This window comes from Enhydra lutris, unplaced genomic scaffold, assembly GCF_002288905.1.
Source record: "Enhydra lutris kenyoni isolate GAN:26980312 unplaced genomic scaffold, ASM228890v2 scaffoldscaffold49, whole genome shotgun sequence".
Lineage (NCBI taxonomy): Eukaryota > Metazoa > Chordata > Mammalia > Carnivora > Mustelidae > Enhydra > Enhydra lutris.
The window spans coordinates 12437832-12452546 of NW_019154133.1; the positions used below are offsets into that span (position 1 = coordinate 12437832).

Sequence of the window (14715 nt, forward strand, 5' to 3'; positions counted from 1 at the left end):
TTTTTGTTACTCTTCAGTACAATGTTACCCTCCCTGCAACAGGTAGGTAGTTTTCTTTCAGGATTTTCTATTTAAGTAGAAGTAAATTTTACTTGAACAAATGTGGAGGTTATCATGAATGCTAAATTCATTGATTTTAATAGATTCCATTCATGATTAGATTGAACGTTATTTTAATTTTGTAATGCAAGAAATGATGTATTTTGTTGACTTCACCCTATAGATTATATGAAAATCAGATTTTATGTGTCTGACCTTTATTGTATATTTTGTAAATGAACTTGACTTTCCATGGGAGAACTTTTTTTTTTTTTTGCCTTCTCTTCCCTCTGATCTTTTTCATAAGAAAATTCTAAGAATTGATATTATATATTTGTTTAAAGTGTTACCATTCAATTTAGGTTTTTAAAGATACAATATTTAAGTTCAGTTTTTCTGACCTGTGAGTTATGTTTTAGAGTTATGTTTTATGAAAAGACAGTAAAAGTCCTTTTAAGCCTGTTTTATTTTTGTGTTTTTGTTGTGCTCTACCTCTAAATGTCAGTAAGCTCTAGGAATTATAAACTACACTATCAGGCTCTATTTTTAAAAGTTTCATTTCTTTTTTTTTTTTTTTTTTTTTTTAATTTTAAGTAGGCTTAAAATTTTAAAACACCCAACATGGGGCTTCACACCCAATGTGGAGTTTGAACTCATGACCCTGAGATCAAGAGTCGCATGCTGCACCAACTGAGCCAGCCAGGAGGCCCTAAAAGTTTTATTTCTAAATTATGCAATGTGAAAGTCAAGTTGTTATTCAGAGTTGATTGTAGTTGAATACAATGATACAGTTAACCAGCATGGATGAGGGTATTTGGTTAATTAAATATTAACATACTCAAGGCAAGTATTGGCTCTGTATTTAGAATATAGGACCAGTTATATAATATTGAATTAATTGGGTTTAATTCAGTTACATAGTTGTATACATGCAGTTGGTCCTTAAATAATGCAGAGGGTTAGGGGCTTTGACCCCTGTGCAGTCAAAAATCCACATACAATTTTTTGAGTCCCCAGAATCTTAACTACTAATAGCCTATTGTTGACGAGAAGTCTTACCAATAACATAAACAGTTGATTAACACATATTTTATGTTAAATGTATGATATACCTCATTCTTATAATTAAGTAAATTAGAGAAAAATGTTATTTTTAAAAAGGTAAATGTTATTAAAATCATAAGGACAAGAATGTACATTGGCAGTACTATATTTCTTGAAAAAAAATCTGCAGGTAAATGGACCTACGCAGTTCAAACCTGTGCTGTTCAAGGGTCAGTCACATTTGATTTAGTGATTTAGATATCAGATCACTCAAAATCACAAAGTTGTTTTGAAATTTGAATATGCCAGAGAAGAATAATGCTCTTTTTCTCAAATAATTTCCATAAATGTAAAAGCTTGAGAACAATTTACAGCAACTTATAAGTTTTGATTAAGATTTGTTTTGAAAAATAGAATAATTTCGAGGATTAAAGACAATTTTAAGTGACAGTTGCCTCTACCTATAGTGCTTGTAGGTCAAAACTCATTTAGATAGAGGTTAAATCAGTTTTTCTATCAGAATCATAATGAAGTGTCTAGTTTGAAAAGAGGTAGAAAATTTCAAAAGTTCTTTGAAAAGACAGACAGATAAGCTAAATATAACCTAATTGCTACCTGGGATAATAGCAATTTTATAGTCTTCCCAAGGATCTGAGTATGGCCTCCCTTTCCCTGTTTTTTGGTCTTTGATGGCTGTAACTAACATGTGTCAAGTCTTTTATAAGTAATTTTTGAGGCCTTGGATTTCTGGGTAGTCTTCAATTTTCATTGCTTCTAAGACTCAAGATATCCAAAAACAAATCACCTATAATGTTTCTATAGAACTTATTTATTAGTTAGTGTTCTTTTGTTTGTTTCCATAACTATGTTGTACTTAGTACTGTTCTTATAATCTTGTGTATATTTTTGTATATGTTTGTTCTGTCCTTTTTGGCCTTCAGAAGAGCAAGCTACTGAATCAACATCCCTTTATTACTATGGTATCAAAGACTTGGCTACAGTTTTCTTCTACATGCTAGTGGCGATAATTATTCATGCCATAATTCAAGAGTATGTATTGGATGTAAGTATACAATCTTAGAAATCTATACTTGATAAAATACTAGTTCTCCATACTTATAGTAGTCACATATTAAATATGCCTTATAATATATTCTTAATTACTAATGGTTATTTTTATTTTTAGAAAATTAACAGGCGAATGCACTTCTCCAAAACGAAACACAGCAAGTTTAATGAATCTGGTCAGCTTAGTGCATTCTACCTTTTTTCTTGTATTTGGGGCACATTCATTCTTATATCTGTAAGTATGTACTATGCTTAAATTTGCATTCCTTGAAGTATTTATGTTATATACCCAGAACAGAAAATGATGTCCTGTTTTTAATGCTCATAAGCAAATCCTGAACCTTAGAAAATCCCTTCTCTATTTTTGTTCTTATCTAAGATTAGGAATTCTCCTATTGAACTAGTATAAATCAAATTTCAACAGTAAGCCTCTCTTTTCATTAGTTTTCATACAGCAGAAATTCTAAACTCTTACTAAAGTCTTACTCATTTTTAGTCAGCCTGAATGTTTTTATATCCTGTAGTCATTTGCACATATCTCTATATTAGCAAAAAGGGTAAGTCAGTGATAACTTTTCCTGGGTTATGTGAATTGTAATGTTTCTAATCATTTCTTTTAAAAACAGTCCAAGTAGTGTCCAAGCAACTTAAAATATTGTGTGACTTTTCAGTTAAAGCTATCAAATCCTTTAACTGTATCATTCTCACTAGTAAGGGGGGAAGGTAGTATTTACAATAGTATTAACAGTCTCTGAAATTTATATACACTCTAGAGTTTACATATTTTTTAGTTTGTTAGGACTCATAATTTTTTTTAATCGCCATGTTAGAGATGAATAAACAAGTAAAGTGTGTAATAGTTAATGTTGGAAATAGATTAAGACTCAATCTTTCCAGGGCTCATGCCATTTTATGCTGCTGCTTTAATGATACTTTAATTTTTTTAAAAATACTTTATAAATATATGTAATTTCTGCTTAAAATCTATTGTACAATTTTCTTAAATATAACAATGATACATTTCAATAGGAAAATATTCTTATTAAAGATAAGTCACTTGAGAGGTTTGTTGGGGTTTTTTGGTTTTGGGGTTTTTTTCGTATACAGTAATTCTCACTGAATAGATCTGGTTATCTAAGAAAAAGATTTGGATTAGTGTGTGGACATCATCCTATAAAACTTGACAGCACCTTGATCCTCCATCTCCTGTCAGGTGCTATATCTTTCCTGAAACCCTTTTCTGATCACCCAAGATAAAATTCATCTCTCCCGTAGGTGTTGTTGCCTCTGTTATGTACCATTACTGTTTTTTTATTGTTTTATGTTTGTTTGCATACATGTATTTTTTACTCTATTGGATTGAAAGAATTTTGAAGGCCAGGAATTACACTATTTGACTTCATATCTTTCATAATGATTGTCATTTTGCTAAAATAAGCAATTCAACTGAATCAAAGATAACTAAAACAACTAAGAAGTTTTAGCTTCAGTGGGCTCTTTGGAGCCCGATCTGGGAAACTATAAATGTGCAAGAAATGAAAATACTGTCTTATTGTCCAAGAAATTTGCATTATACTCAATAGGCTAATTTTTATATCTTCTTTCTTAGGAAAACTACATCTCAGACCCAACTATCTTGTGGAGGGCTTATCCCCATAACCTGATGACGTAAGTCATTTTAGCAGGCTTTTCTTAGTTATGGACCATGATCATGTCACTTTTGAACAGAACCCATTCTTGTCATTCTTTTTAAGACTTTGGCAAATTCATACAATAGGTAGGTCATTGGCAGTCCCTCTGCCATAAGAACAAAAACTTCTTGTGCACTTACTTTTTTTTTCATGTATGTGATAATATTTCCAACATGATCATTAGCTTGAGAAAACTGACTTTAACAATAATCTTAATTTAGTTCCCTTCTCCCTCAACCTTTCTCCTCGTCAGTTCGCCATCTTCTCCATACTTTTGCTCCTCTTCCACGCCCCAGTCTCTTTTTACTCCTTTCATTTCTTCTCTTACACTGTAAACTTCAGGGTAGCGATTGTCTCTTTCTTATCTTCCTAGCCCCCAAGGTTTCAATACAGTCCTGTAAAAAAGCTCAGTGTTGCAAAAACATTCAGCTACGTTACTCATTCTTCAAGCCCAGCTCTAGCACAACTATTCCATATTTTCCCTTGGTGCGTTAGCTATGTTGTCTTTTGCTTTCTTGAATTTGTCGTTTCTGTGTATAATATCTTAGGTAATATCTCTACATTGTCTTGGATGTTCTATAATTGTTTCATTTATGTAAGTCTTATATTGTGCCCATGCCCACCAAGACCCTGTGTAACTTGACAGCAAGTAGGAACTCTTTATATTATATATCCTTCAATGTGCCAGGCCATATGTAGGTGATTGTCACCTAGACAACATTCAGTAAATGCACTGTGATGTGAGAATTGGAGAAAAAAGTACAAAGGGAATAACATGACCATGCATACCTTTGTTTTTAAGTCCAACAATAATACCCATGCTGCTGAGTCATTCTGCCTTTTTCAAATGATATTAATTCAGTGAGCTTTTATGCAATAAACATCATATTTATATAGGACTATCTCTCCTCCCCCCCCCCCAAAATTTATTTCCAATTGGATTTTGGTTTTCAGTTTTAGAAGTCTAGAGGAGGAGGAGAAGGGAGAACAAAGAGAATGCAGGAGGACTGGAGGGATATAATTCCAGAGACTATTGATTCTAGGCTGATGAGCTCAATCTCCTGGTGAACATTCCATGCTGTATTCCTCTTTCTGTTCCTGGTTTTCCTCCATTTATGTGGGAGCTCTCTCAGTGTTCCAACCAAGTAGAGTTACCTTATTTCCCTAAGAAAAAAGTCAGGGGATGTTTGCAGTTGTGATTATACCAATTTCAGGTGATTGTTCTTCTAGGCACCTTCACCTTTGTGTCCATCTTTTTGCCCTTCCTGCTTTCCTCCTGGTGAAACCTTAAAGGTCTGTAAGGTGAATCCCTCAAAGTCATGCTCCTTATGTCTTTGGTAGCAAGCATGACAATTCAGTATTAATTTACTAATAGACTAGGGCGTCTGGTTCCTCCCCGCTAGCATGCAGGTCATCAGGGTTCTGCAGATAATGTCTTTGCATCTGTTGTTTAATCTAGAGGAATCAACTGGTGCTGAGAATATTCTAGGGAGATAGGGAGGTGGCTGCTGGGGAGTTGTTAAAGGGGAGCAGAGTACTGCCGGGAAACCTGAAATGATAACACAAAGGTAGCTACTTTGTACATCCTGATTTCCCACATTTGTTTTTACTTTATTCTTTAAAAATAAGGAGCTTTAAAAGGTATTTTTTTCCTTTCTTTGCAGATTTCAAATGAAGTTTTTCTACATAGCCCAGTTGGCTTACTGGTTTCATGCTTTTCCTGAACTCTACTTCCAGAAAACCAAAAAAGTAAGCTGGGATTTTGTATTTTTACAAGTTGTCTTGTCGTTTTTTTCCTTTTTTTGAAAAGTCACTCTAAAATTGGACATTTTCTCATGTTTCTAACCTCGATTTTTCTTTCCCACCTCAGCTCTTCTCCACTTATTCTCCCACCTCCCCTCTTTCCACAAAGAATAAATATCCTCACATATTTCTTGGGGAAAATCTTTGGTCATATTTTAACTTAGAGTGGACTCTTTTATATTTGACATGTTAATCACTTGTCTTAAAATTGTATTAGTGGTAATTTTAAAATAAAATTTAAACAAATTTTGAAATCTGTAATATTAGTATTACAAATAATGTAATATTAGTTGTATGTTATTGATATTCTTAGGAGTTTCACAAATGAGACAAAAGGATTAATCAGATTATTCTGCAGCTAACAGTTCTATGTGTGAAAGCCCAGTAAAAAAAATTCAGTATTAAATAAAGTAAGCCATAGTTAAATACTCAGCAGTGAAGCTTTTCCTGAAATGGGTGGAGCATTCTTTTTAGCATGTGAGAAAAATGTTTGTTTGTTTGTTTGTCTGAACAAATAACAACTGGAGCAGTATAATATCCTTCTTTCCGTTTTACGCTCAGTGCTTCTCAGGTCTGACTCTGTGATGCTGCTGAGCACACTTTAGTTTCTTTCTTCAACTCTTTCTTCTCTCAAACCTTTACCACCTCTCTGTTGCTTGAAACTAAATACAGCAGGTCACCTGTGCTCTGCTGTGGTTTCTCTGGTTTGTACCACCTCCTCCCTGCTCTCTTTTCCTCTGTGCTCTCCTTGGGCTTCATTCACACTGATACTCTCTAATTTTATGATCCCAGCACATCTTTTTCTGGGAATACTGTTAAATTAATCACACACTGTTACTCCCTTTTTGGGGGAGAGATTATTTTTAAAATACTTATACAGGAGTATGGACAAAACAAGTTTAGTCCTGAGTTCACAACTATTGAAGCTGGATAGGGCTATGTGGGGGTTCCTTATGCTCTCTCTTTGTTGAATATATATTTACATGTGTCCACATTTAAAGCTCCCTTACTTTTCAGGATAGAAGTGTAACATGATCATTTCCTTTCTGACTTCCCCAAAGCCACACTTATTTGTATATGTACTACAAATAGTTAATCCAAAGTATAGCTACCTAATTTATTACTGCGTTGTGTGTCTGTGGTTTTTGTGTCCTGTGCATCTGTCATCACTGATGCTGTCTGCTATGATTAGAAAACAGCACCAAATAGAGTTCATTTACTATGGCTTGAAAGTTCTTTTTATGTTGATTTCTTTTTCAAGTGGAGTGTTTTTCTATTTAAGTTGATTATAAGGATTAGGATGATAAAACCTTTGGCTTAGGACGGTGTTAAGATAAGATCCTTAAGCTCACAGTTTCCAGAAGCCCTTCCATATTCAGTAAGCACCTAGTGTGAACCACAGAAGTCCTTGAGCTGCACTGCCCAAAACAGAATCCACTAGCCATATTTAAAGTAATTATAATTAAAAACAAAATGTACTTTCTTAGTCACACTTAGTCCTACTGCAAGTACTCATTTAGCCACATGTGGCCATACTGTCTACCATTTTGGATAGCAGAGATAGAGAGCATTTCCATCATTGCAGAAAGTTCTGTCGGGCAGTGTTGCTGAGAACATCATTGTTTCTTAATATCTTACTACTGTGGCTCAAATATTTAAAGCTTTCTCCATGTCCAGACTTGTATACCCATAGACATAATACCTCTAGGCTCCATTATTAATCTGTATGTCTCTTAGTCATTGACCACGTAAATAAGGAAGGACATTTCAAAGTAATTGCTCATTTTAGTTTTCAAAGTTTTCCTTTCTTTATCAATTCCTGCCAGATGGCATTTCTCCAGAAATGCAATCTAATTTTTATGGAATAATTTGCATAACTTAGAACTTAACTGAAACTATTTTTAACACCTACATATGACAGTCGAAAGTAACTGTTTCAAGTAATTAACATAATTTGAAAGTAACAGCTGCATATGTGTTAAACAGTTTCTTAAAATTTACTCTATGAAAATTATTTTTGGAAGAACACTTTACTGGAAGAAACTAGTACAGTGATTGTTTTTGAACTGATCCTACAGAGAAATGAAGAAAGAAAGAAAGGAACACTACTGTTAGTAGCAGTTCAAGAGGTGTGGTAGTCACAAATAACTCAATTTCTTTTAAGGAGAATATTTTAAATACATACAATATGTATGCCTAAATATAAACATTATTCCATTTTGCCCATAAGAAGATTCACAATGTAATTTCTTTTTTTTTTTTTTTTTTTTTTTTTTTTAAATTTTTTTTTTTTTTTTTTACAGAGAGAGATCACAAGCAGGCAGAGAGGCAGGCAGAGAGAGAGGAGGAAGCAGGCTCCCTGCTGAGCAGAAAGCCCGATATGGGGCTCGATCCCAGGACTCTGAGATCATGACCTGAGCCGAAGGCAGCGGCTTAACCCACTGAGCCACCCAGGCGCCCCCACAATGTAATTTCTTACCCAACTTGAATATATGGCATTTTGGGGAAGTCTCAGTGAAATAGCCAAATGTTTTATTTCTCATATTCAGTTTATTTAGTTTAATTATATACACATGTAAATATTTGCATATCCTATGAGTATTTTAAATTAGAAATAATGCTTTTCCCCCTCCCCACTTCATGGAAGGTATATTCACACTCTCCACATGCAGCTTTGTTGTTCATATCTGTCATTCATCACTAGAGCCACTTTTTGAACCCTTTCAGTTTGTCCAGAGTACATCATCATCCCTCTACTGATTCCTCTGCGAGGCCCTCTATAAACACTTAGAAATCACATTGATTGAGGTTTTTAAGGCTGTGTATCCTACCCAAACATGTATTTCTTATTCAAAATAATCAATATAGATCCCTATTTCATAAGAGTTTTGAAAAGTTTTAAACATGAGATGGCTCCATCTGTGGTTTAGGAGGAAATCTTTGCCTTATATGTGGGCATATTTATGATACTCAGTTTAAAGTCAAGTTTTTTAGTACAGTGTAGTTAAAACATTTTTTTATAAGAATAGAAATTTACTAGAGTGCCTGTGTGGCTCAGTGGGTTAAGCCTCTGCCTTCAGCTTAGGTCATGATCTCAGGGTCCTGGGATTGAGCCCTGCATCGGGCTCTCTGCCCAGCAGGGAGCCTGCTTCCCCTTCTCTCTCTGCCTGCCTCTCTGCCTACTGTGATCTCTCTCCTTGTCAAATAAATAAATAAAATCTTTAGTAAATTTCTGTTCTTTTTTTTTTTTTTTTAAAGTATATGGCTGATCTTTTTAATAAAAAGATGTTGGGGTAACAACTGAAAATGTTACTTGAAGTTATTTATAATTTTAGAACTTGTTTTGATTTAATGTACTATATTTACTAGATTTTTTTATGAAAAGTGAGACAATTAGAATTTTAAATCATCATTCCATTATTTCATTCTTATGTTAATTATTTAAACATTAACATTAAGAATAGGGAGACTTTGGGGGCACCTGGGTGGCTCAGTCATTGATTGTCTGCCTTTGGCTCAGGTCCTGATCCCAAGGTCCTGGGATCGAGCCCTACATCGGACTCCCTGCTCAGTGGAGAGCCTGCTTCTCCCTCTCACACTCCCCCTGCTTGTGTTCCCTCTCTCGCTGTGTCTCTCTCTGTCAACTAAATAAATAAAAATCTAAAAAAAAAAAAAGAATAGGGAGACTTTGATGAAGGGCTTTTTTTTTTTAAGATTTTATTTATTTATCTGAGAGAGAAAGAGAGTGCATAAGCAGGGGGAGGGAGAGGGACAAGCAGACTCTGCACTAAGCATGGAGCCTGATGCGGTGCTCGATCCCAGGACCCTAGGATCATAACCTGAGCTGAAGGCAGATGCTTAACGACTGAGCCACCTAGGCACCCCAGAAGTTATATTCTTTAAAATAGTTTTTCCAGCAGTTATTTCAGCAAATTAGCTACAGTGACTTAGACAAGTTTTATAAAATGAGTTTAGTGATCAATCAGCAATTAAAAAACTTATAAAGCTTTTGTTGTAAGTATCAGGAGTCCCCTTAGTCCCTTTTCTCCTCAGAAATTTGGAGCATAGATTAACACATCTGAAGAATATGGCAGTATTTCCCATACCAAGTCACATGCCACTTGCTTTAATTTAAAATATTTTATTTAAAATTATAGTTAAAAGTGTTTTGTTTTGTACTGTCTACAATCACGTTGTACATTGCCAGTGATAAAACACCACATTTTGGGAAATGTGTATCACGGGGGCACCTGGGTGGCTCAGTGGGTTAAGCCTCTGCCTTCAGCTCAGGTCATGATCTTAGGGTCTTGGGATCGAGCCCCGCATCGGGCTCTCTGCTCAGTGGGGAGCCTGCTTCTCTCCCTCTCTCTCTGTCTGCCTCTCTGCCTACTTGTGATCTCTCTCTCTGTATCAAATAAATAAATAAAATCTTTTTAAAAATGTCTATCACGTATATACAGTGACACCTGTATTCATAGCGTGTGAAATAGGATTTATAATGTTGCAGATGAGCTGTTCTGAAATTATTTTAAGACCAGAAAAAGGTCCCCTTGTGTTGAACTTCAGCATATTAGTCTTAACACTGTTCTCCCATTCTCTCTCTCTCTTTTTTTTTTTTTTTTAAGATTTTTTAGTTGAGAGAGCATGAGCTGGAGGGAGGGGCAGAGGAAGAGGGAGAAGCAGACTCCCCACAGAGCAGGGAGCTTGATGTGGGGCTTGATCCCAGGACCCCAAGATCATGACCTGAGCTGAAGGCAGACGCTTAACCGACTGAGCCACCTCAGGGCGCCCCTCCCTCTCTCTTGTAAGGAGAAATATGTCATTGGAAGTTTAAAAATTAAGACAGCTTATTTTCAGAGATCCTTCTTTCTTTAATTGGAAGAACCACTGTAAACTTGATATCATATCTTGGGTTTTTTCCCCAAGAGTTTCAAAACATAGTAGTATATATGGTACTATTTGACTGTCTTATGTTCTCCCTTTCTAACACTTGATCTTTGTACCATTCTTACTAGAGAAGAGTTTTCAATTTCAAAACTACAGTTGTAAAATCTCTACTCTTTATCTAGAGATTTGGGGAAGTAACTCTACTGAAATGTAGAAGTAGTAGAGGGCCAGTAAAGGCCTGCGCTCAACTGTACTAGAAGCCAGAGGTTCCAGAGGAATACAGTTCAGTTCACTTAACATCAATCCTCCATTTAAAAAATTAACAGTTAGCAGCCATAGTACAACAATAGTACTAACCAGGCTTAATATAGCCTGATACTGTATATAAGTCACGCTACTATGACTATGTTCCATATATACATGGAAACAGCAAAAAACAAAGTAGAAATGAGATGTGTATGCATTTCATAAATTAACAAGTGTTTATTAAGTTTAACACTGTCAGTTTTTATAAACATTTGTGACTACAACTCAAGATGAAAAGCTAGATTTTACATCATAATTTAGTGTGTATGTGTGTGTGATATCTGTAATAAAAATTTTCATGAAACAGTGTAATATGCTGTACACAGAAATGGTTCAGCGTGTTTAATCTATTATGCATCTCTGTTTACAGGAAGATATTCCTCGTCAGCTTGTCTACATTGGTCTTTACCTCTTTCACATTGCCGGAGCTTATCTTTTAAAGTAAGTTGGGGTTTTGCTTGGATGTGTAAATGGACTGGGTAGATAGTGGGTTAGTCTGTTTTAATTGATAATTCATCTTTACATTTTAAATTTGTCCTTTTAACAGCTTGAATCATCTAGGACTTGTTCTTCTGGTGCTACATTATTTTGTTGAATTTCTTTTCCACATTTCCCGCCTGTTTTATTTTAGTGACGAAAAGTATCAGAAAGGGTAAGTTGTTTAGCCATTCTATTTCTTGTGTAATTAAAGTCAAGTCTGCCAAGGTCCTTGCTGGGGGCAATTATATCACTCTGTAAGCTGTTAGTAGCTTAAAATAAAATAAAACAACTTTACAATTCAGGTTGGCATTTTATTCTCTAAAATGGGAGTCTCATCTTTGCTGGAGAGATGTTATATTGGAACTTATAATTTTGAAGGTTTTGGGGGTTTAGTTTTCTGTATAATTGCCCTTTGGTTTAATGCATGTTTTTCTTTTGGAGGAAGAGTAATGGGGAAGTGATAATAGGAATAGGAAAGAAGAAAATGAAATATAAGATTATATAGCCTAAAAAAAAAAAAAAAAAGACTATATAGCCAAAAAGATACTAAAATATTTTGATGGAAAATTGGACTGAAAACAGAATTGGAACAGTATGACTTGTTAAAAAAAGAAAGTAAAACAGACCTATTAAGTGGGAATTGGGTGTCCTGTTTGTTAACAGGGCAACTTTTGTTTTGTCCAGCATTTTTCAGAATTTTTCTATGTACCAGTAGTCATTAATAGTTACATTTTTAAAAAGGAGATCAGCTAAACGAAGAGTCAATTATTTCTTTATTGGACTTCTAGAATCTAAAAGCTCCTGTATTATATATCTCCAAAAGTGTGGTATAATATATAGCAGATCCCAAACATTTTACTTCAGAATCCTTTTTTGCAGAACAATAAGAAATGTTGTTTTTTTATTATTTTTATTAACATATAATGTATTACTTGCCCCGGGGGTACAGGTCTTGAATCATCAGGCGTACACACTTCACAGTACTCACCATAGCACATTGTTTTAATATGCTTTTGCTTAGTAGGAATCTGATTTTTATTAGAATCTATTCCTATCTTTGCAATTTTATGAGTTTGACTTAAGACATTTTCTTACAGGTTTTCTCTGTGGGCAGTTCTATTTGTTTTGGGAAGACTGCTGACTTTAATTCTTTCTGTACTCACCGTTGGCTTTGGCCTTGCAAGAGCAGAGAATCAGAAATTGGATTTCAGTGCTGGGAACTTCAATGTGTTAGCCGTAAGGTACAGCCCATTTTAACATTTTTCTTACTTTGTACAGCTATATAGGATATATTATCCATTTATGATGTAGATCATCTTAAAAAAATAAAGAGACAGATTCAGGGGGGAACACATTCATGTGACTTCAAACCTCCTGCAGTCTCATATGTTTTAATTGAAATACTAAGGGATTTCTTTGAATTTAGAGATTAACTATTAATGGGATAATTATTTATTAGCATCATCTTGTCACCACTGGGAATTTAGCACCAAGTTAATCCTGTCAGTGCAAGACAGAATACTTCATTCAGTGGCCATTGCTTTGATATACTCTAATGTTTTGTTTATTAACCTTAATATTCTCAGAATTGCTGTCCTGGCATCCATTTGCATTACCCAAGCATTCATGATGTGGAAGTTCATTAATTTTCAGCTTCGGAGGTGGAGGGAACATTCTGCTTTTCAGGCACCAGCTGTGAAGAAGAAACCAACAGTGACTAAAGGCAGGTCTTCTAGAAAAGGAACAGGTTTGTATTCAGTAAGCCGTGGAAAAGCTGAATTAGAAAACTTTTTTTTTTTTAATGTTGTGGGGTCTTATTCTAAACTAAAGATTTAAAAAAATTTTTTTTTCATTTGAGAGAGCAAGAGAGCGCTGTGCACAGGAGCAGGGGAGGGAGCAGAGGGGGAGGGAGAGGGACAAGCAGATGCTGTTCTGAGCACAGAGCCCAATGCAGGGCTCAGTCTCATAACCCTGAGATCATGACCTGACCTGAAACCAAGAGTCAGGTCAACTGACTGAGCCACTCAACTGACTGAGCCACTCAAGCATCCCTAAATCTTACAAAGAAAATTTGATTCTGTTTTAGCAAAATCAGAAGCAAAGTAAAACTTACCCATTCGACAATTTGTTGATTCCCTAGGGTCAGTTATTTCCCAAAAGCTGTCTACTAAATTTCTCTTCTCCCAGGTTTTCCACTAGACCCGTGTATATGGGCCATGTTAGGAGTGAATAATTAACCCAGCAAGTGGTAGTTTGTGCTTTCAGTCATCTTACTCATATTTAAAAAAAAAGAAAAGAAAAACCTCTTTATAGCCCCTCCCATCTGCCTTTAGTTCCGAGTAGAACAGCTTTTTCTATAACTTTTGATTGCTTGATCCTTCATCTTTGAGCCTGCATCTACTACCCTCTTTTCTCCTTCTGGCTTTTGATTGAAAATGCATTGACATTGCAATAATTTTTTCAACTAGTATTTGGTGTTATACTTGGAATTGTAACATAGAGGAGTTCCAGTTTTAAAGATGCATCAACTCTGGTTTGCTCCTTAGAAGTCTTCATATTTGATAGTTATGCCCTCCAGCCCTGTCCTACTCAGGCTTGTCTCAGCAACTCTTGGGCCTTTGCATTTCATATAAATTTTAGTACATCTTGGTCAGTTTCCACTCCCCTGCCCTCCACCCTGCCAAGGAAACTCTTCCTGGGATATTGGATTAGAATTACATTGAATCTGTAGATCATTTTAGGGAGAAATGAACACTTCAGCCTGTGAATATGGTATATACTTCCATTTACCTAGATTATTTTTAACTTTTTTCAGTGATATTTATTTAATGACCATTTTGTGGGGATCTAGTAAATCACATACCATAGGGTTCACCCTTTAAAGTATATGTTTCAGTGGTTTTTAAGTATATTCACAAAGCGTGTGAACCACTAATTCCAGAACATTTTTATCTCCCCAAAAAGAAACCGCATGCCCACTAGCAGTCTTTTCCTATCCCTTCCTTCCCCTTTCCTCTGGCAACCACTTACCTGTTTTCTGTCTCTGTGGATTGCCTTTTCTGGACATTTCATATAAATGGAATCATATAAATTGTGATCTTCTGCAGCTGGTTTCTTTCACTTAGCTTGCACTTAAGGTTCATACATGTTGTAGCAAATACCAATACTTTATTCCTTTTCATGGCCAAATACAAATCCATTGTGCAGGTATACCAGATTATGTTTATCCACTTACTAGTTGATGGGCATTTGGGTTGTTTGCACTTTTTAGCTAATTGAATAATGCTGCTGTAAACATTTATGTACAAGTTTTTGTTTGAACACCTGTTTTTGCTCTCTTGGGTATATACCTAGGAATGGAATGGCTAGGACAAATAGTAATTGAATATTTAACATT

At 35.2% G+C, this 14715-nt stretch overlaps 1 protein-coding gene across 5 annotated transcripts in view; it reads left to right on the forward strand.

Moving 5' to 3' along the window:
- LOC111156808 (translocation associated membrane protein 1) overlaps positions 1 to 14715 on the forward strand; it is a 30687-nt gene that overhangs the window by 8170 nt on the left and 7802 nt on the right. For 3 of the 5 annotated variants that reach the window (XM_022517882.1, XM_022517884.1, XM_022517883.1), the window contains 9 exons: positions 1 to 42; positions 2025 to 2146; positions 2270 to 2386; positions 3761 to 3819; positions 5507 to 5591; positions 11209 to 11279; positions 11386 to 11490; positions 12416 to 12559; positions 12905 to 13065. In XM_022517882.1, the coding sequence (XP_022373590.1) occupies positions 1 to 42; positions 2025 to 2146; positions 2270 to 2386; positions 3761 to 3819; positions 5507 to 5591; positions 11209 to 11279; positions 11386 to 11490; positions 12416 to 12559; positions 12905 to 13065 (906 nt within the window). The remainder of the gene's footprint in view (positions 43 to 2024; positions 2147 to 2269; positions 2387 to 3760; positions 3820 to 5506; positions 5592 to 11208; positions 11280 to 11385; positions 11491 to 12415; positions 12560 to 12904; positions 13066 to 14715) is intronic. The other 2 variants (XR_002641257.1, XM_022517885.1) reach the window with 2 other exon arrangements.